This window comes from Bemisia tabaci, chromosome 1 (assembly GCF_918797505.1).
Source record: "Bemisia tabaci chromosome 1, PGI_BMITA_v3".
Lineage (NCBI taxonomy): Eukaryota > Metazoa > Arthropoda > Insecta > Hemiptera > Aleyrodidae > Bemisia > Bemisia tabaci.
The window spans coordinates 86,722,690-86,743,588 of NC_092793.1; the positions used below are offsets into that span (position 1 = coordinate 86,722,690).

The 20,899-nt window shown below is 38.5% G+C and overlaps 1 protein-coding gene across 2 annotated transcripts in view; it reads left to right on the forward strand.

Annotated features, from left to right (window-relative positions):
• Nucleotides 1-3,731: 3,731 nt before the first annotated feature.
• The window catches only part of Axud1 (AXIN1 up-regulated 1), a 36,353-nt gene continuing 19,185 nt past the window's right edge, over nt 3,732-20,899 (forward strand). Inside the window, exons 1-3 of one of the 2 annotated variants that reach the window (XM_019057711.2) lie at nt 3,732-3,969; nt 13,463-14,986; nt 16,320-16,550. In XM_019057711.2, coding sequence (XP_018913256.2) covers nt 13,622-14,986; nt 16,320-16,550 — 1,596 coding nt within the window. In that variant the 5' untranslated portion in view covers nt 3,732-3,969; nt 13,463-13,621. The remainder of the gene's footprint in view (nt 3,970-13,462; nt 14,987-16,319; nt 16,551-20,899) is intronic. The other variant, XM_019057710.2, reaches the window with a different exon arrangement.

A 20,899-nucleotide genomic window follows, 5' to 3' on the forward strand; every position in this document is an offset into this window, starting at 1 on the left:
TCTGCTTTTTCCTCTAAAAAAATTTATTGGACGGTCTACGTAAGATTAGGGCCTTACACCCTAGGTCCAGAGGTTTCTCTGCAAGAGGAGCCCTTTTCAATTACGTGCGCAAAAACGCACGCCTCACTCTTATTTTATGGAAAAAAGTATTTCTTTACGGCCACTCGCGGCATTTATGACATAATGTGTAATTTAATGACGTCAAAATATTGCCCAGCTGGGGCGCGAACCACGAACCTTCCGGCCCGAAGGCGAGCACTATGCCACGATGCCATGGCGGCAATTAAGAAAGATAGATAAAATTGCTAATACATAATTGCAATTGAAGTTCTCTCTTTCTCCACCAGAGCTGAGAGCATACGCGCATCGGTGTCACGCTCCCGCTTACTGATGATCTGCGGCAGGATTTTCTGTAAGTCTAGCCTTCCGGGCCAAGAAGGCCAAGAGTAAATAGCTACGTTTATGCGAGGCTCGAAACCGGGGTTTCCTCGAAACCCGAGTTTGTAATGCAAGTTTCCTCCGTCGGGTTTATGCGGGCGCTGTAACCCGACTTTCGCGGGAAATCAAACTTTCCGATTTTGGCGCTGTTTATGCGCATATTTTCGATTGAACTTGAATTTCATGTTGGCGCCATTTTCACAAGCTATACTTCATTTTTCCACTATGAATTGATTCAATAAATTATTAGGTACTCTTTTATCCTGTGTATGTTCAATTTTTCCACAATATATAAGCGGAGGCTTCATCTTCACTAGAAAAGCCTTTACTGACTTTCTGAGCAACAGTTGGAAAAATGACAGTAGATGTTTAATCATTTTACGTTCATCTTTAAAATTGAATGAATACCTAATCTCAACAACCCTCCAAATCATGCTCGAGCTTATATTCTGAGTTCAGAAAAGTTGCCATAGGTAATTTTAGTGATGTTAAAAATAATTGTGGCAGGCGCAGAAATTCATCATATTGTTTATTGAGCTTCTAATGATCTTACAATAGGTAGATATAGGCATTGAAAGTGTAAGAGTGCTAATCCAGTAAAGCACCGCACCTTCACTCCATGCTGTTGTAAAGATTGTATGTCTGCCATTATTGTAGTGAAACAAATAAAGAATCGGGATATACTTATGGGAATTCCTCCTTCAAGATATGATCAAAATAAGCAGATATTGATAGGTCAACAATGTATCGCTGAAGCAGAAGCGTCTAAATCCTCTTGATGCAACGGACGGTGACAATCTCAACAAACTGGTGACGCTTCACAAATTTTGAATTTCCACATTCCCAGTGACACGCGCTGAAATCCTGTTTCTCACCCCTCTTTCCGACTGCTCTCCGAGTCCAGGAGCAAGACAGGAAGAAAATAGGCAAGCTACCTACCACTGTTTGCCTACCTATGTGTGTTTTTCTTAAACTTGATTTTCAAAGGTGACTCATGTAAGTAAAGAGCAACTGAAAAACAAGATTTCAGAACCTGCCATTGCATTTCACTAACCTAAGACACCAACCCAACCTTACCATTGATATTCTTTCGCTTACACTGTATATTATTCTCCCACTGAGATTCGATATGAACTCAATTCAAAAATCCTTCTGAATTGAATTATTCAGGTAGACTGGAATCTGGAGCTCTCAGTCTATCTGTAAAGCGCATTTACTAACATTCACTGCTGTCACAAGATATTTTTGCACAGGCAGAGCCACTTTCCACAGTTGATGCATCTCTAACGCCAAAGCTCAATTATGACAAGTGGTTCAACGACCAAAAATTGTTACACGCCTCAATAATAACCTTATTCTTATCTCAAATTGAAAATCTTGGATCACAGAGCACTCACCGAAGAATCTCCTTCCTTCTGCATCAGTATGAGAAGAGTGACGATACTTCGGAGCAATAACTTTGAACTAGTTTCAATAAATGATGGCTTCAGAATTTGAGTCATCATTTACTGGAGATTGGATCAAAGAAATAAGTCAGCAGGTCACGGTTGTGGCTGGAGTCACACTTCCAGTAGGACAATCAGGAATTACGTACACGGATAACACACAAATTCAAGAGCTATGCAGCTCTGATTGGATCAGATTTTAGATTTAATCGGTAGATTGAAATGAAAAAATTCGGTGCACTACTTAAAGGGAAGCAGGGTGCCTTATCTTGAAATCCTGGGCAAATCGTGCGGATGCAGTAAAAAAGTTCTCCGCAGATGATGAACTGGTGGGTAAGGCTATTACTCAATTGTAGCCTGTAAAGCTCTTTGCTTGCTTTGCTTCTGTAGTCATAAAATGTTGATTAGAGTTGCAAGAATAATCTGAAAAAGCAGTAATAAGCCTGGATTCCATCTGACACTAAACACCTTCACTAGAAAATAACGTCCTACGTTTAGCTAAATAAGGATAAGTAAGCCACATATAACTGAAGGAATCACGTAAAAGTGCTTAAGCAACAATTATAGTAAAATTATGATCGTAAAAAATGTTGAATAATGGCAAAATTAAAGCTAAATCGTGGGATGAGCACCAGTTGTTTACGAACGGTATGATAATAAATCCGCCATATTGCCGATCGCGCACCTGAAAATCGCATTTGAAGTCGAATTTCAACTAATTTCAACCTCCGGTTCGTTTATGCGGAGTGCGAAAACCTAGTCTTTAGTGTAAAATAAGGTTTCAAACACAAATTTCGGAAACCTACATTTCGTTAGTTCCGTATCGTTTATGCCGTGATTTGAACCTTGGTTTCAAACTAAGGTTTCGATTGAAGTTAGGTTAAGAGGCTCGCATAAACATAGCTAATCTCTGCTAAACTCAAACGCCTTCGCAATCGCCAGTTTGGATCATAGAGAAAAAAAAGGAGGTGTTTGCATCTTGAGGATTTGTACCCACCTACGTCATCAATGTAAACAAGACGCTCGTTGAGGGTTATGTTGACGCTGTAAAAGCGGACCATAATGTCCGATTTTTTTACTTAAATCAACTCTTCATTTAATTTCAAGCACTTTTTATAGAATGACTTTTTCCCTTAAATTACACCATTTCCAAGAAAATCGACAGGATAAAAACGTCGCTGTACCCAATGACGTCATCAAAGCTATAGATACTCTATGAAAAATTCCAAGATGCCCGAAATGCAAACACCTCCTTTTTTTTCTCTATGAGTTTGGATGGTCTAGAGTCCCTTTAGCAGTGATCCGATGTCTAGGGATTTATCCCTAGATCTAGGGATTTTCCGGAATTTCTAGGGATCTAGGGATTTTTCAGGAAATCTAGGGATTTGTTTTGATGAGGTAAAGTACGCAAAAATCGACTTTTTAACCTCAATTTTAGCTTCGACAATCGAAAATATTTTTTCATCTATATTTTAGAGGCCTTTTTGGCAACACTATTTTCCCCGTAAATAAGCCGAAAATTAAAACGATTGCTTCACTCGATGTACTTGACATTCAACTGCATTCAACAGTAAAAAAACAATAAGAAGAACTCAACTAATATTCTTTCATTTTATTGGTCTGGATTAGCACTGCTTTCAGAGAGCGGCAAAATTCAAACGAGCCAATCAGATTTAAATATTGCAAATCGATACATCGAATGACGTCATGATTTTACGTTATAAATGGCGGTTTTTTGCAAAATTTAGGGATTTTTTGGGGATATTTGAGCAAATCTGGGATTTAGGATTTTTAGCGAAATCTAGGGATTTTTTTTCTTCCCCGCTAGGGATTTAATATCGGAACACTGCCCTTTAGTTTGGTCTTGTGTCTTGTGTGCAGGTCTTGTGTCCACTTGTGTCTGTCTACCTGTCTACCTACTGCAATTATTTTAGGCGACGCCTTGCCAATTTATCCGCCCTGCAACATGTGTAGAATGCGTTGCTGTGTAATTACCGTGAGAAGTGATTCTTTACTTTGCTGAGGCCATCTTTTGTTCACTTGGCATTCATCGTATCAACTGCTTACCCTTCAAGTTCTGTGGTTAGTAAGTATTCATATCAAGCCCTTTTTCCATGTTGATGAGGTAGGATTTCGGAAACAACAGAGTACCCTACCCTAGGGTATCGCGCAGTTTGTAATCAATGCATTGAACTTGACTGTCAGTATCAATCCCTGGTAGCTAAGCATTTTGAGGGTTATGTGAATTAGATCTTCCTGTTATGACTTTATTCCATTCTAGTGGATCTCAGTAGAGAGCTCCTAGTGTTAAGAAACCAATGGCATTGATGAAACTAGGGACTCGTCCACATACTTAGCCTCCTGCCACAACTGCCAATCAATCATATCCTCATCCTGCCCTTGATTGTGGTACCTCCTAACTTACTTCCTACATCTGAAAAAGGTCCTTGCTACTAAATTTTAAGAATACAAGTTTCTATGATTCCCTTAGTTACATCAGTGTGAAGCAGTGCTTTGTTCCATTTCAGGCTTTGATTCTGACTAGTCGACCTATCTCATTTTATTTCATTTTATTTCTCCTCTCCGCTTTCGTCTTTTTTTCTCACCATTCCCCTATCTTAGCTTCATTATAGTACTACTTCCTTCTAGAAGAACACAGGCCGTGACTAAATTACCAGTGTTCTGTTCTGCGTACGCAACCCTGACGGCAAAGTACGCAACATTATGCAGAAAAATTTCCCAATTACGCACGCCATTACGCAGGAAAAATTGTCATAATACGCAGAAACTACGCAAAAATGTTCAAATTACGCAGTGTAAGTCAAATTGCGAACAATCTCATGCTCATTTTGAAATTCTGAACTATTTTTGTTACCTATGTAAGGTGGGAATTTAGTAGCAAAGTTTGCAGCATTGCTTCTAGGTAAAAAACTATCTTCTCTTCGACCGTTTATCAAGATTGGCATGACGTACCTAACCTAAAAATCGCCATAATAAAGTAAAATTTTTTAAAAACTGCAATTACGGAGGATTCTTCCAATTATGCAGCATTACGCAGCCACTATGCAGCAACCCTCCAATTACGCAGAACGGTAACACTGTTAATTACATAACTTAGCTGAAGCTTGAGTACCTGTATAGTGAGAGTATGGACAGATCGCTTCATGGAGGGCTTAGGGACCAAAAAGGCAGCCACTCTTCTAACCAACGTCTAACACACAAAATTTTACTGCTAGTCAGCAGAGACTGCAGATTTCAATTCTAAGCAAGATTGTGCAACTTCTTTTGTCTTGGAGGAAAAACCTGATTGTCCATTAATAGTTTCTATTTTACTCGCTAAAAACTGTAAGAAGACTAAAATTACCATCTAAACTTCATAGTTTTTCACGATTTCCCCCATTTTTATCGCGAAAGATGAAGTTGCACAATCTTAGCACCATTGCAATGCTAGTGTTTCCTTTTTGCAAAATGCAATCCAATTGATCAAGGAGCTTTCACATTGTTAAGAGGCATTTCATTCAAGGGGGAGGGGAGGGAGCGGTAGGTTGGGCACTTTGCCACTTTCCTAGGCAGGCTGATAGTTGAAATTGGTAGACAAAGGGCAGACAAAGATGACCAAAAAGATATTGAGAAATCTTATTGGTGGAAGCGGGTGATTGCAATGGACAAAGAAGGTATGTAATAAACTTACTAACGGCAACCTGCGAGAGACCCTGTTCTTACTCAGCTAATCAATTTTCCCCATGGTCTCAGACAACTACCGGTTCCAATCATTAGGATTACTCCACATTCCTTATGTCCTCTTTGACTATCGCTTTGTCCGTCAATTTCAACAATCAGTCTGCAGCCCTGTGATTTAGATACGGACTGGAGGAAACCGTTCAGCACTACAAGAGAGGAGAGAAGGGCGGAGAAGTCCCGATAATTTTACCAGAATATGCTAACTCCGTTACTTACCAGACTACACTGGAAGGTCACCAGGTCAGTGAAAGAGGAAAAATATAACCCTTGATACCTTTTGTCCGGGCCTGCTGTTTGAAATGGTGCTCCTGGCACAGATGACATGTAACTTTTAACTAATCTACAAACATTGATTTTTTATGCAGTTAGTCTAATTATGTAGCCGGCACAAAATGTGTTTCAGAAACTAGCCTTGAGATAAGCGGGAAATTAATAAAGTACGTTTTTGGGTAACCTCACGATTTTTTCCAGTAAAATGTTTTAATGGTAAGCAACAAACATCTCCACTCTCAGTTTTGCTGTCTCAAAGCTGTAAAAAATTGAGCTCTGCACTTTTGCAGTTTCACCATTGATAAATTAGGTACGAATAACATATTATCTATTCTATATTACATTGAGGAGATTTACAGCCTCAGGGGATGGTCAGAAAGATCGGTGGTAGTTTTGTTTCGGAGGCTTCATTACTCAAAGTGAAATGTACCCTTTAATGTAATTACTAAGCATAATAAGCTAAACCTAGAAAATTCAAACTTTTTGAAGTAAATGCACAAGGTAAAAATTTAAAAACTTCACTTCTTCTCTTTGCATACAGTAATCTATTTCGAATGATGTTGGTATATTTGAAGTATGTCTATCTGTAAGGGCGCTGGGGGGGGGGGGGGGGGGAGAGGTGTGGTGCCGACCAAAGGATTTATGTATTTAAAAAACCAGTATCTTCTTGCTGTTTTTCTTCTTATTGGAAAAACTATTTCTCTCTTTTTTTGCTGTTTTTTCATTTGTAGAAACTAGGTCAAATCTTTATCTGTATATTATGCTCCCACTTAAAATTTTTTAATGATATGAACAATGGAGAGTCACTGTTTTGGGAGTATACGGAGTCAATGATGATGCTAAGATCACAGTCGTACGAAGTCCAGGACCGTGGGATCGAATAAGAAATCGACCCTAAGGTATCCAAATTTTGATCTTTGAGTCCCCCAGGCTCTCCCCTTGGGCCTTGGGGGGGGGGGGGGTGTAACGAGGCAAATCCCGTTTCTTCAGAGGCACATACGTCTTCTGGTATAAGATAAGCCAACGTTACTGTAGTTGCCGGAATGAGCTCGCCGGGATCCTGGATTCGGGCGCCAATTTAAAAAATGAGTTTGAAAGAGGGGAAGAATGATCAAACTCTTGTGTCTCAAATTTACAAAAAGAATGTCCTTTTATTAGCTAAATTTGTGAGGATCCTACTCAACCTACACTCAAAATAATGTTGACAATAATAAGTTAGCCGAAATGCCACTCACTAACGTGCACCTCAAGGCTTGAAATTTTAGGATACATTTAAGAGGAGAGGAGGAGTGAACTAGTGAAGCTGGGCGAGATGCTACTCAGTAACGTGCACCTCAGCACAGAAGAAGAGAAAAGAGGAAAGTGAAATGGACAGAGTGCTCGACGAGATGCTGCTCACTAACGTGCACCTCGAGTCGAGAAAGAGTTAGAAAGGATGAGAGAAGTGGTGACCCTCCGGAAAGGAGAGGGTGATGAACAATGTTTGGCTTAGAGGGCTATCAGATTGATTTAAAGCTATTGGAAGACGATCTCGACATTCATTGCAATATTTTTGTTACAAGAAAAATTAATTAAAATATAAAATTTACAGAAATGGACGTAAAAAAATTTCCTACAGACGTTTATAGTAGTTTAGAATTTTTTACAATTTTTCGTTTTGGGTAAATCTACGGAAAACCCTGATTTCGCAGTTGTCTTCGAGAGAGAAAAAAAGGAGAAACAGTATTCCATTTCTTTTCATTATTCAAACAGCTGATGTACCGTCACCGGGCGTCGTGGCGCGGTGTCGCCAAGCCGTGACACATTTGTCGCTATTTTGGTCTACAAAAGAAGGGGAAAAACTTAAAACGGAGAATGAAATTCTTCGTTACAAATCTCCTCCTTTTCGGAGATGAGGAGACTGCTGTCTCGGAGCTTAAAATATACATTTTATGAAAGGTATACACAAAAATTTGAGATACGCTACTTTCAGCTTTTAGGGCGAAATCCCCAAGACAATTCACTAAGTTACTTCATCCTGAACAAAATTACGAAAAAGATTCTATGAGAAAAAATAGAGGAAAATTTCTGCATGATTTTACAGATTAGTTACAAAAGGAAGACACATGACATTGACATGAATTATTATGTTAGACTGAAAATTTACAGAGGATTAACAACGGAAACATCGGTAGAAAATGTAATAGACACAAGCAGGAAAATACAAAACTGGCCATTAATTCAAGTAGAAACCAACAAGAAGTTTCCCTACGGCCAACGAACAAGGGAAAAAAAATTGTTTTAGTTGAGCTGACCATAAATACATAAACTAGACGTGACCCTTACTGCAATAGTTTTACTGTTGGTTTTTTGTCTTCCATGTGTCCGATAATGAATCGTTCCAATTATCAAATGACTGAGAGCATCATAACGTCCCATGTAGACAACAATATCTTTGATTGAGATTTTGCGAGAATTTTCACAGCAACCAAACAATAGCTCAACTCGAAAACTTGTTTGCAGAGTCCTCAAATACGGGAGATTGGTCAAAACACCTTCTTGGCTAGTCAAATCCATGAACCTAGCAATTCATATGGTGGCCAATTCTTAATTCCACACAAAAAATCGGACTCCCAAACTACAAAACTGAGTTGAGACACTGGAAATTACAACTGGAAGAATTCTACGTATTTACTTTGTCAGACTACCACCACTGACACTGAGTAACTCCCATCTCAAATTAAAAGATTTGCCAGGTTCATTTAAGATTCCTCAAGTGATCTTACATATTCTTATTATTTATCAAGACAACATTCCACGACTGTAGGTAAACCCTAAACCCTACTTTAAAACCAACTATGTGCAGAACTACATCTTCAGGGCGCGCAATAGATATACGCGGGTCAAAGCTTCACTTTAAGGCTATAATGTAGCGAAATTTCAAGAATACGGAAACAGGTTGTCAAGAAAAAATATGCTGGTCATTCATAAAATGTCAGGTTCATAACTAAAGTGGATCAGCAATTCTACAATCTAGCCGTTGGTGCATTGACATCACAAAACCGTCAATTCCAAATTCACACCAGGCGTCACAAAAAAAGAAATATTGCTTGTCCAAAACACAAATCAATGAAACCTACTTAAATCATCATACATTAAAAATTGACCCAACACTGTTCCAAATTTCAAGTGATAAAACGCATAAAAAGTAATCATCTTAAGAAAATAAGTGGAAAACATTACCACCATTACATTTAACGAAGTAGTTCGAAAGAATTTAAAATTTAAGGATAAAATTTACAACCTTCTGTAAACATTTTCTAGGGCGTGCTTCAAAGCTCCTGCGGGTTTAAAAAAATAAATCATATTTTCCAAAAAGTACAGAGTTGGTATCAAAAATGATTGGTTTCAAAACTTTAAAAAATTCACAGTTTCAATGGTTTCAAACATTAAGTTTCAAAATTCGTAGAAAATTCAAAATTAAAATCTCTCGTAATGACACATTCGCGTATGCCAGACTCACAAGTTCAGCTAACAAGACATTCAGGGGTACAAATTTAGATAAGGTTCAAAAGAAGTCCCAGTTCGCGGGCTGCCACTTTGTAACGAGGCAAATCCCGTTTCTTCAGAGGCACATACGTCCTCTGGTATAAGATAAGCCAACGTTACTGTAGTTGCCGGAATGAGCTCGCCGGGATCCTGGATTCGGGCGCCAATTTAAAAAATGAGTTTGAAAGAGGGGAAGAATGATCAAACTCTTGTGTCTCAAATTTACAAAAAGAATGTCCTTTTATTAGCTAAATTTGTGAGGATCCTACTCAACCTACACTCAAAATAATGTTGACAATAATAAGTTAGCCGAAATGCCACTCACTAACGTGCACCTCAAGGCTTGAAATTTTAGGATACATTTAAGAGGAGAGGAGGAGTGAACTAGTGAAGCTGGGCGAGATGCTACTCACTAACGTGCACCTCAGCACAGAAGAAGAGAAGAGAGGAAAGTGAAATGGACAGAGTGCTCGACGAGATGCTACTCACTAACGTGCACCTCGAGTCGAGAAAGAGTTAGAAAGGATGAGAGAAGTGGTGACCCTCCGGAAAGGAGAGGGTGATGAACAATGTTTGGCTTAGAGGGCTATCAGATTGATTTAAAGCTATTGGAAGACGATCTCGACATTCATTGCAATATTTTTGTTACAAGAAAAATTAATTAAAATATAAAATTTACAGAAATGGACGTAAAAAAATTTCCTACAGACGTTTATAGTAGTTTAGAATTTTTTACAATTTTTCGTTTTGGGTAAATCTACGGAAAACCCTGATTTCGCAGTTGTCTTCGAGAGAGAAAAAAAGGAGAAACAGTATTCCATTTCTTTTCATTATTCAAACAGCTGATGTACCGTCACCGGGCGTCGTGGCGCGGTGTCGCCAAGCCGTGACACATTTGTCGCTATTTTGGTCTACAAAAGAAGGGGAAAAACTTAAAACGGAGAATGAAATTCTTCGTTACAGGGGGGAGGGGGTTTAAAGGGGGGTTCGTACTTCAGAAATCAAGATTTATGTCAAAATTTTGAAATTATTTAATCGGAATCAGAATCTGTTATGCACCCTTATAATTTTTTCTGAGGAATGGAACAAACTAAAAAAATTTCTGATAAATTGTAATGATGTAGGTATGAAAAAAGTTCTTTCTGTCAGTACCGATTATTTTTAATTAAACCCCAAGAAAGTGTCTAAATTCTTGTCTAAAGGTAAATTGTTGTCACATCCGGAACAGTGGAATGACCCTTTAGTCCACAAGCATTGGTTACCCTTGAAAGGAATGGAATGCCAAAGGAAATTCTGAATCACTGATTCTGAGAAGTGCCCCTTCTGCACCTTAATCCTCCATTGGTGGTTGTCGTTGAAAAACCTTTTCTCTGGAACCTCAAGGTCCAATCTAAATTATCAAAAATATTTTTCGAAACACACCATAACCAAGCAGTTTTCTGTATTCGCACGCTAACTAACTGCTGAAAATTAAAATAGTCGGAAATAGCTCTCACTTTCACTTTAACAGACTGCATCAGATGCATTCGTAAAAGTCAGGGAAAAATATTGGAAAGTCAGGGAATGGAAAAAAATAATTTGGCTAACAACCCTGTCCGAATAAGTTCAAAGTGGTGCCGAGAAAATGGCGGAAACTTGGTATTACGGACGCTTACGGTTGGATTCGCATGAAACTCGGCCGCCGTTTTGAAAGTCCATATCAATTCAAAAATGCAATGCGAGGTCATTTTTGTCGAACCAGAAATCAACAGGACCCCGAGTTTCATTCGAATCCAACCGTAAACGTCCGTTATACAAAGTTTCTGTCATTTTCCCGGCACCATGTTAAACTTATTCAGAATTTCAAGAATCCAATGAAAGATTCGTTTTTCTCTTACCCAAATACCCCCCGAACAACAAGTTGCATACAAATCCACCGATAAACAGCCTAAGTATTCTCTTACCGCTCTAGGTCGCCATTTTGACCGCCGCCGTTTTGCAAAGGACAGAATTTTCCGGAAAACTAATGCCAGAACCATTTCTCTTGTCCCAATAAACGCCCGGATACAAATTTTCCTCCTAGCCCGTCATCATAAATGGAGTTGTCAAATTTTCGTTATTTTGAACCTTGACCGGTCGCCATTTTGTCGAAAATCAAACTTTTGACTCGTAGTTTGCGCCAATTTTTTTTTTAATCTTCTTTTGATTGATGTGTCACAAAGGTGGGGGGGGGGGGGTAGCCATTTGAAAAGAAAAGTTGGGGTGGCCCCCCAACTCCTAATGGGGGGGGGGGCGAAAATTTTGGGGGGCCCCGAAAGTAGCTATCATTGATCTATGAACATCCCCAAAGTTTCGTTTCAAAATATATTAATTAGGTAAAATTTTAGAGGGGGTGGAAGGGACTATTGGGATACCCTGTATTTTGTTTTGTTACATATTGACTTGGTTTTGCGATGCTATTTTTTAAATGAAAAACTATTCGAAGTTATATCTCGAAAACTTCTCTGTTTTTTTCTCTGAAAATTTCAAGAAATTATATTGATTTGTTCTCCTTCAAAAAAAAAAAAAAAAAAAAAAAATTAGGAGCGGAGATTTTTTAACTTGGCGAAGGAGATACGTGGTCTGGTAGTACCACTGTTAATATGCCACACAAGTGTTCTTCAGGCATATGGAGCTGTTTTTCTTTGTAGGTACTTTGTAAATTTGAATTTTTGAAATAAATGTATATCTATCCATCTATCTGTCTACGCATGTATCTATCTATCTACCTATCTACTTGCCACGCAAGCTGAGCTCAAGGCAAGTGTACTAGTGTAGAGCTGGCGCTGCATATGTTGAGACAAACATGAAAGTATTGTCTTTGTCACCATTCCCCAGTGGTACCATCTGACTGCGTGTATTAACCTGTTGAGTGGTGCTAATTCAAAGCTAATCAGAAATGGAGATGTTGCATAGGTATGTGAGGAATTTGCGATTTGACTGTTGATTCTCATGTAAAAGTTTGCGAGAAACACGATGGTACCACTGGTTTTTTTCTGAAATCAACTCCCAAGCTCAAAAAAAGCTCTCAAGTTGAGGCCAAAATGGAGAGGATATCCCACGCTATCCTGAGTCCACCTCTGCATCAAGACAAACACTCTATGCAAAGATAGGGAGCAAATACATTAGCAGTGATGCCGTGTTTTCAGTTTTAGAGTCCCCAAACAAAGTGGCAGGCCTGTCAATGTATTTGCTCCCTATCTTTGCATGGAGAGTTTGTCTTGATGTCGAGGTGGATGCTCAGGATAGCGTGGGATATCCCCTCCATTTTGGCCTCAACTTAAGAGCTTTTTTTGAGCTTGGGAGTTGATTTCAGAGAAAACCAGTGGCACTATCGTGTTTCTTGCGAACTTTTACACAAGAATCAGTAGTCAAATCGCAAATTCCTTACACATGCTACATCTCCATTGAAGTTTGTCTCAACATACGATGTGGAAGCTCCAATTGTTTTTCTCTATCGTTTTGTAATCACCCGTGGACGAATTAATAAATAAACGTACATAAATATTATTATGAATCATAGGTCAATATCAAACAATACTTGATTATTAGAGAAAGAATTCAAAATTGTACGGTTTTTCTTAAAATATTCTGGTGTTCTCCTCTTTCTGAGGGGAGATCTCAACAATAGGGAGGATGGCCACAAAGTAGTTTACCTGTTTTGCCGTAGGAGCACTGCCAATTTTACGTTTCCACTTCAAATCTTTCAAAAGTTTTAAGTATGTCCTACGACTTTTGGGTCACTCTGTATATCTTGCACAAGTTATTCCGTATCTTTCAAAATATGTATATCTATCATCCATCCATGAGGAAGACAGTAAGATTGTTCTTGTAAGTTTTTTTTTTTTTTCATCAATGATTATCAAAATTTGAAGCAGTTACTTTGTCCCCACAATCATGTTCTATCTGAATTATTGTCATTATGCCTAAGGAAAATGAAGAACCTCGTGTATGTTGTAGCATCAGAAAAATGAAACATTGTATTTTTCAATTATATGTACCTAGTCTCTTTTTTGTTGCAGGTCCTTTTTCGACGTTTATTGGTATCATGCAGAAATTGAGAAGTACAAGCTTTGGAAATAAGCATAGGACAGTGACAATTGCTATGAAAGAAAGCTGCATAAAACCTCAATAATTCATATAGTTATCTACCAATCTAATTCGTTTAAATTCTCTCATCTATGGAAAATAACAGCATTGAGTCTCAACAGCATGTTGAGACCTTGAAGAACCCAACTCTTGAGGTTTCAACAGTTCCATCAAGTGACACCAAAACCAATCCTTTACTCTTGGAAGTAACTAATAAAGTTGATTGTTCTTGTCCGTTATCAAGTATCAATATGGTCGACCAAATAGAAGCTGAGGCAGAGAAGAGCCATGAACGCAGCATTCTCTGTACTATCTATAATGTAAACTTGAACCAAAGCAGTGAGTTTGTCTCACAAATTTCCTGTGAATCGGAGAACCCTAAAATTCTCAATCAAATTTTCGAAGACTCTGGAGGTGTTGGGGTTGTGGAAGTGACTGCAGCTTGCTCAACTGCCATTGGTGACTGTAATCTATTTGATAGAAATCCTATCATAGAAGAAAGTATGACAATTCCAAAATTCAAAGCACGCTCTGACCTCACATGTGAGCAAGCTGCAATGAAGTCGCAACTGGACTGCGTCTCTGCGGCTCTTTCTGGAAGCAATAAAAAGTGTGAAAGTATAACCAAAGCTGACAATGAAGTTATAAACGAGGATATGAATAATGTGAAGCCAAAATCCTCAGTCGATCCTGCTAAAATAGCCTCTGAAAGTAGCTCAAGTGTCTTAGACCGTTTTAGTTCTACAGATAATACTGTACACCTCCTGGCTGAAGCCCATACAGTAACCAATATACTAGAAGCCAGTAAAGCCTGTAGTAACATCAATGGCAATTTAGTCGCTGGAGTTGCAGAAATGGAGGTTGTACATGACTCAAATTGTGATACTAGAGCAGATAAAAAAATAAATGCAACTTCTAATGTTATCAATGTGAAGAATCTTGCTGAATCTGAGTCGAACTTATATAAATTAGGAAACAATCAAATGAAAGTTTTGTCAGATGTTGTGGATGGTTTGCCCGACAGATCTGATGGAAGTGACTCGGGGCTTGGATCGGAATTGGCTGATGATAGAGTTTTACGAACTGACTCTCTCTCCTCAGAAGAATTAAATCCGGTAGCAGTCAACCAAAATGAGTGTGATTGGAGTGATTACAACTACCATCAAATTTCAAAGCCTGTTTCAACTTTAGAGGATATACAGTCAAGTTCAGCCCAGATGTTTCTCTCGCCGATGGATTTCGGAAAAAGTGATCGATCTGATGTTGCAGCTCTCTTTTCTATACCATCATCTAGTAAACATTCTTTGAAGCGTTTTCATAGCAACTTGAAGCAGCCTAAAAAAGTTAACTTCAATGAGGAGCCAGAAGTAAAGAAAAAAAAGAAATCAATTTCATTTGATAGTGTCTCTGTCTTTTATTTTCCAAGGACACAAGGGTTCACTTGTGTACCCTCCCAGGTAAGAATTTATTTCATTCAATACTTGCTGTGAAGTTTCCTCTCATTATTGAATGACTGAACATACATCTTTATGACACCTGTACAGTGTACACTGACATCTGTCTGATCCTCCCAACTGTAAATGAGTATTTGCGTCAATATTGTAATATCTGATGAGGTTTAAATTTTATTTTTCCTTAGAATAAGAAAAAAAAATACTTGTGTAGGAATCAATAAAGTTTCTGGTTCAACCGCCTGACTGTATGGGCCAAAATGTTGTATGAAAACCAAGGCTGTATACTAATCCAGAATTTGCCCTTAAAGCCAATTTTATGTTGTTTTCCCGGTAATTGATCTCTTGACAAGATGCGAATCTAACTTTAATAAAGATTTATACAACAAACAGGACTGGAAGCGAATTCCAACCAAGACACTAACGTTTTTCAATGCATTGACTTGAACTCCCTGCTTGACAAACCACCATAATCCACTGGAGTTAAATCGTTCACTAGACGTCACTGTGACAGTTTTTGTGGTATGACATTGTTATGACCACCTCAACCTTGGCGCTTCAACTCAGTTATTACACTTTGAACAACACAAAGTGGGATAAGAACTTTGCGTATCGAGAAGTCTACCAAAATGGTTTTAGTAGGGGTTTGATTCAGTTAGACTCTGGTCTTTCAAGTGAGCAGGAAATTCTAATTTTTCTTAACCAAGATTAATTAAAAATCTTAATATCTTGGAGGGGAGTTAATGTCAGTAATTTTTTGACGCAAAAATTGTGCTGTACAAGAAATTTTGAAGAGGAATTATATTAAAATGTTTTAATTCGTACCTTGTCTATTCCAATCCATTTCAAGGACAATTAAAGAACAAAATCATGTATGAGATTAGAAACATATTAAGGGTCATCTAAGTTTCTCATGAATGATTCCATACTTTATGGTAGCTTGAAAAAGAAACTCTCCTTTGGAGTATGATGAAATATATTCCTCTTATGCCTCATTATGTAGTGTTTAAGAGTTGCCTCTGTCTTCAACCGTTTCCAGTACTAATTTTTAGAGGGCTCCATTTTAGGGTTCACCTGGAACTCAAGGAGGAGGGACGTCCACTGCCCTTCTCGTCCCTGCTCTAGTTTTGATCCTCCTTTATGTGCTTTACTTCTCATGTGATTAATCACAGTCTTCGACTGTTTTTAGATATGAAGGTGTGAACCACCTGGCCTACCAGCTTTTATCTCAAGAAATGATATTAAACTTTTTATACTTGATGTTGAATTTTTCTAGCACTTTTCTCGAACTCTCATCAACTTCATTAAAGTCAGATTTACCTCTTATTTGCCATTATAGGGTGGATCCACTCTTGGAATGTCTTGGACACACTCCCATGCACAGCGATTTTCTCTAGGAGAACATGCTGCAGAACAGCGTAGGTTGCATCGTCATGCCTTATCACAGCTTCGATCTGGGCAAAACATAAATAATACCCAATGTCCAATGATGTCGAGTAGTGAAGACAGTGAAAGTGATGATCAGCCAAGTGAATCAGAGCTCGATCTAGAGAATTATTATTTCCTACAGGTTAGATTTTTAAAATTGCTGTTTTTGCTTCTTTTTGGAGAGTAAATTTCCAGACCAGAAAGGTCACTCTAATGTATGCCCCCTCCCCAGACTTGTCCTAATAGTTGAAATTAGTTCACTATTTGTCTCCTTTTTGTTTTTGTCCACACTGCTGGTCTACTAGGAGGTGTCGTAAAGGCAAAGACATTGATTAGAAAAGACTGTGCGTTGCTTACCTTTTAGCCAGTAAGTGGAGCAGGACAGGTTTGGGAAAGCTCCATGATGGGCGGGTAAGGTGGGAGTTCATCAGAGAGGGAAAGCTGCTGCATGGGCATGTAAAGAGAAATCATTGCTGCGACGTGTTTCTCAGTAATTACCTACCTATTTGTTATGACATAAGTTTTTGGCACTATTGAATCGGCTCATGCGAAAATCGCTGATGTCCATCTTCTCTAATTTTGAGAGAACTGCCAAAAACTTTAGAAGCCTTTTAAACGCAGGATCAAAAAATGCTTAGAACTTAATTATTACAGGAGTGGATTGTAGAAAAGGATCCCTAACAGTTTCCAGCTCCTCTTCTGTGTGGGATGGAGGAATTAAAAAGAAAGGACTCTGGACATTAGTGGTATTCGCATGATTTGTGTCTGGACGGTTTTAAAGTATCGAAAACGCATGTGTTTAAGTATTCTTCCTGGAGGAGATTAGGTCATACTAGCGTATTTTGAGGCGCTGAATCCGAGTATGACCTCCGTTTTTTTCCATCACCCTCCAATTTTCCGAAAAAGCCGATTTTTCTCGGGAAAATGGCCATTTTTGAGAATTTTTGGTGATTTTTCGACTCTTACCGCCCGCTAAATGTAGGTAGAATTTTTCTCAGTCACAAGATACAATTTTACTGATGTCTTCTTAACTGCCGATTGTGAGTCCGAAAATGACCTTAATTTTTCCCGTTCACCTCTCAGTTTTCCGGCAAAGCGACTTTTTCCTGGGAAAATGAGCAAATTTGACAAATATTTGTCAGGCATGCAATTTATTTTTATAAATTTCCCGAACACGTGGCAGTGTGTTACTTATGTATTTTGAGCTGCTGTATCCGAATATGACCTTGGTTTCTATACTATAAGCTCCGAGACCTCCTTATTTTGCTGAACTGTTAACGCTTAGTTCCAGCGTTCTATCAAGCCGATTTTCATTATTTTTGCGGCAATCGACAGGCAATTGTCTCTAGATGAGCCCGCTCTATTAAGATTTTCAAAATATGGCCCAGGTTTTTTTTTTTTTTATATATCATGTGATAAAATTACGAATTCTTCAAATTCAATTCTTCATTTAAACAATGTAAATTTATATTTCTTGTCATAGTTCGTTTGAGGGTCATTCCATTGTAACGGGTGTGACAACAATTTAACTTTAAACAAGAATTTTAACTCTTTCTTGGGGTTTAATTAAAAAATTATCTGCAGTGGCAGAAAGAACTTTTTTTATAGATCACTTTAGTTTATCAGAAATTGTTTTTACTTTGTTCCATTCCTCAGGAAAAAATTAAAAGGCTGCGTAACGGGCGTGACCGATTTTGGAAGTGAGTTTTTCCTCAGTGAGTGTAAAGTGGAAACTCAGCGAATTTTATGAATTTAAAAATCTGATTAAATTATATGATGAAGCCAAGGGTTTTTGCTTCATCTGCCGATGATCCGTTTTCGATTATCTTTTTTTCTTTCCTTGAAAAATGGGAGAGTTTGCGTAACGGGTGTGACAGATTGTCTCTCTGAGGTCCATCATTTCTGAGAGAGTTTAAAAGTTAAAAAATTTACTTTTCTTCTCATACTCTTATTGCAGGCAATCCTAAGCAGTAAATCAATCAGCAATTTGACGCATTTTAATGTAGAACATGCCAAAACTACATTTTTCTACAAGGTGGCGGCCCAGACCTACCGTTTGCGTTACGGGTGTGACGTAACGGGTGTGACAGATTGTCTCTCTTAGGTCCATCATTTCTGAGAGAAATTAAAAGTTAAAAAACTTACTTTTCTTTTCATACTCTTATTGTAGGCAATCCTAAGCAGTAAATCAATCAGCAATTTGACACATTTTAATGTAGAACATGCCAAAACTACATTTTTCTACAGGGTGGCCCAGACCTACCGTCCCAGGGCTTTTCTTCGGGTAGCCCAGGATTCCCCTCTCGTCCCCGCGGTCCTGGACCTCGCATGATCCAAATTAACCAAAAAAAAATCCTGGTAAGGTAGGTCTAGGCCTAAAGTAAAGTGAAAATATTTCAATCCAATCGGAGAGAGTTCAACGAGTTCTATTTGAAGTCCTTTTGAGATAGGTGTATTCACTTTAAATACTGAAATATGGCAAAAAAGTTGGCTATCTCTCTTTTATTAGATGTATACATACCTCTAATTGTGCATATGAGTGTATTTCTTGTGATAACCATAGAAAAAATGGTGAGAAGTGAGGCGACATCTGCATAATTGAAGCGTCTTCTCATTGGTCACACCCGTAACGTGTCACACCCGTTACGCAGTTTTGTCTATCAATTGTTAAAATAAAAATTTGGAAAAAATACTCCAAAGCTGTAATTGACTTGAAGACGTACGGAAAAAATTAGCATCTCAAAATAACATGAATTAAAATAGTTACATTAAAAAACCCATGTTTTGCGTAACGGGTGTGACAGTCAGTACACTAAGTTTTAAAAGTTACATATAATACACAGTAATTACTTTTAAAAATTGAAACTTTGCAGGAGCACATTGAATCAGTTTCTTGACAACTGCAAACATAAATTGAAACTTGGTTTTGGCGGGAACACCAGAAAATATTGCTACCAAACTGTCACTCTTTTTACAGTAGGATGAAGCTAACCAACGGGGTTACAAAACACGTGAAAATTGCGAGAAAAAAAACAAAACAGATGTAACCCCAGATATTTCCAAAAACTAGGAGTATTAAGGAGTCCAAAAATAAATATTGTTGGGTCATTTGGAGGGGGGGGAAAAAAATACCCCCCGGACTACCTAGGCGTGGAATGACCCTTGAGCTTACCACTGGGCCGATTTTCATGATTTTTGCGGTAATCGCAGGTGATAGGCCCTAGATGAGCCCGCTTTAATCAGATTTTGGATATAGGACCCAGGTTTTCTTACAAATACGTTATAAAAGTGAGCGAATTAACAGAATGCACTGCAACTGCTCCCGCTCTGCGCAGAAGGTTGCGCAGTGGCCGAGGAGGTTGCGAAGTGGCTGAGTAGCCTGCGCATCATCTCTACTTATGAACACAAGTTTTGCATCGGGCTTCGTATGATGGGCTATGGCCGAGTAGTCTACGGCGTCAAATGCGCCCGCACGGTGCGAGATGTAGATTCCATTCCTGTCATCTTTCATTTTCACCCCTTTTTTCCGGTAAAATGGTGGTCGATAACAAATTTCTAAAGTCATAGTTGGGTTTTTCAGCTTAAATTACATGAGAATCGATGTACCACACATGCGGAAAATGTTTTGAATATCTCTGGAAGTGGGAACAGTCCGGAAAATCTTTGGCCCGGAAAAATCCGACCTTCCAGGCAACAGGAGGTTGTCAAAGATGAGTGAGGGTCAAATTCGAGTTCAGTGCCTCTTAATACAGCAAGAGTGACCTTAAGAGGATCTCGGAAATTTCTGAAACACCTGAGAACAAGAAAATCATCGCAAAAATACTTGAAAAGAGCGTTTTCTTGGGAGAAGCGAGTTTTCCGGGAAAAGGATGGGATATCGGAAAAATCTGTGATCACATTTGAATTCAACAGTTCAAAATACGAAAGAATCGATGTATCACACATCGGAGACATTTTGAAAATGTACATTTAATACACTGTGAGTCTTGGAAAGCTTTTATAATACACAATTTTAGGCTTGAAAAAATCGGCTAAACCGGAAAACTAGAGGGTCATAGAAAAAACCGAGGTCATATTCGGATTCAACAGCTCAAAATACATATGTAACACAGTACCACGTTTCCGGGAAAATTTATGAAAATAAAGTGCATGCCTGACAAACATACGTCAAAGCTCATTTTCCCGGGAAAAAGTCGCTTTTCCGGAAAACTGAGAGGTGAACGGGAAAAATTAAGGTCATTTTCGGACTCACAATCAGCCGTTAATAAGACATCAGTAAAACTGTATCTCGTGACTGAGAAAAATTCTACCTACCTTTTGCAGGAGGTAGCAGTCGTAAAAACACCAAAAATTGCCATTTTTCCGAGTAAAATCGGCTTTTTCGGAAAATTGGAGGGTGACGGAATGAAACGGAGGTCATATTCGGATTCAGCGCCTCAAAATAACCATATCTCCTTGAGGAAACATTTTTTCATTTTGGTTTGTTGTACA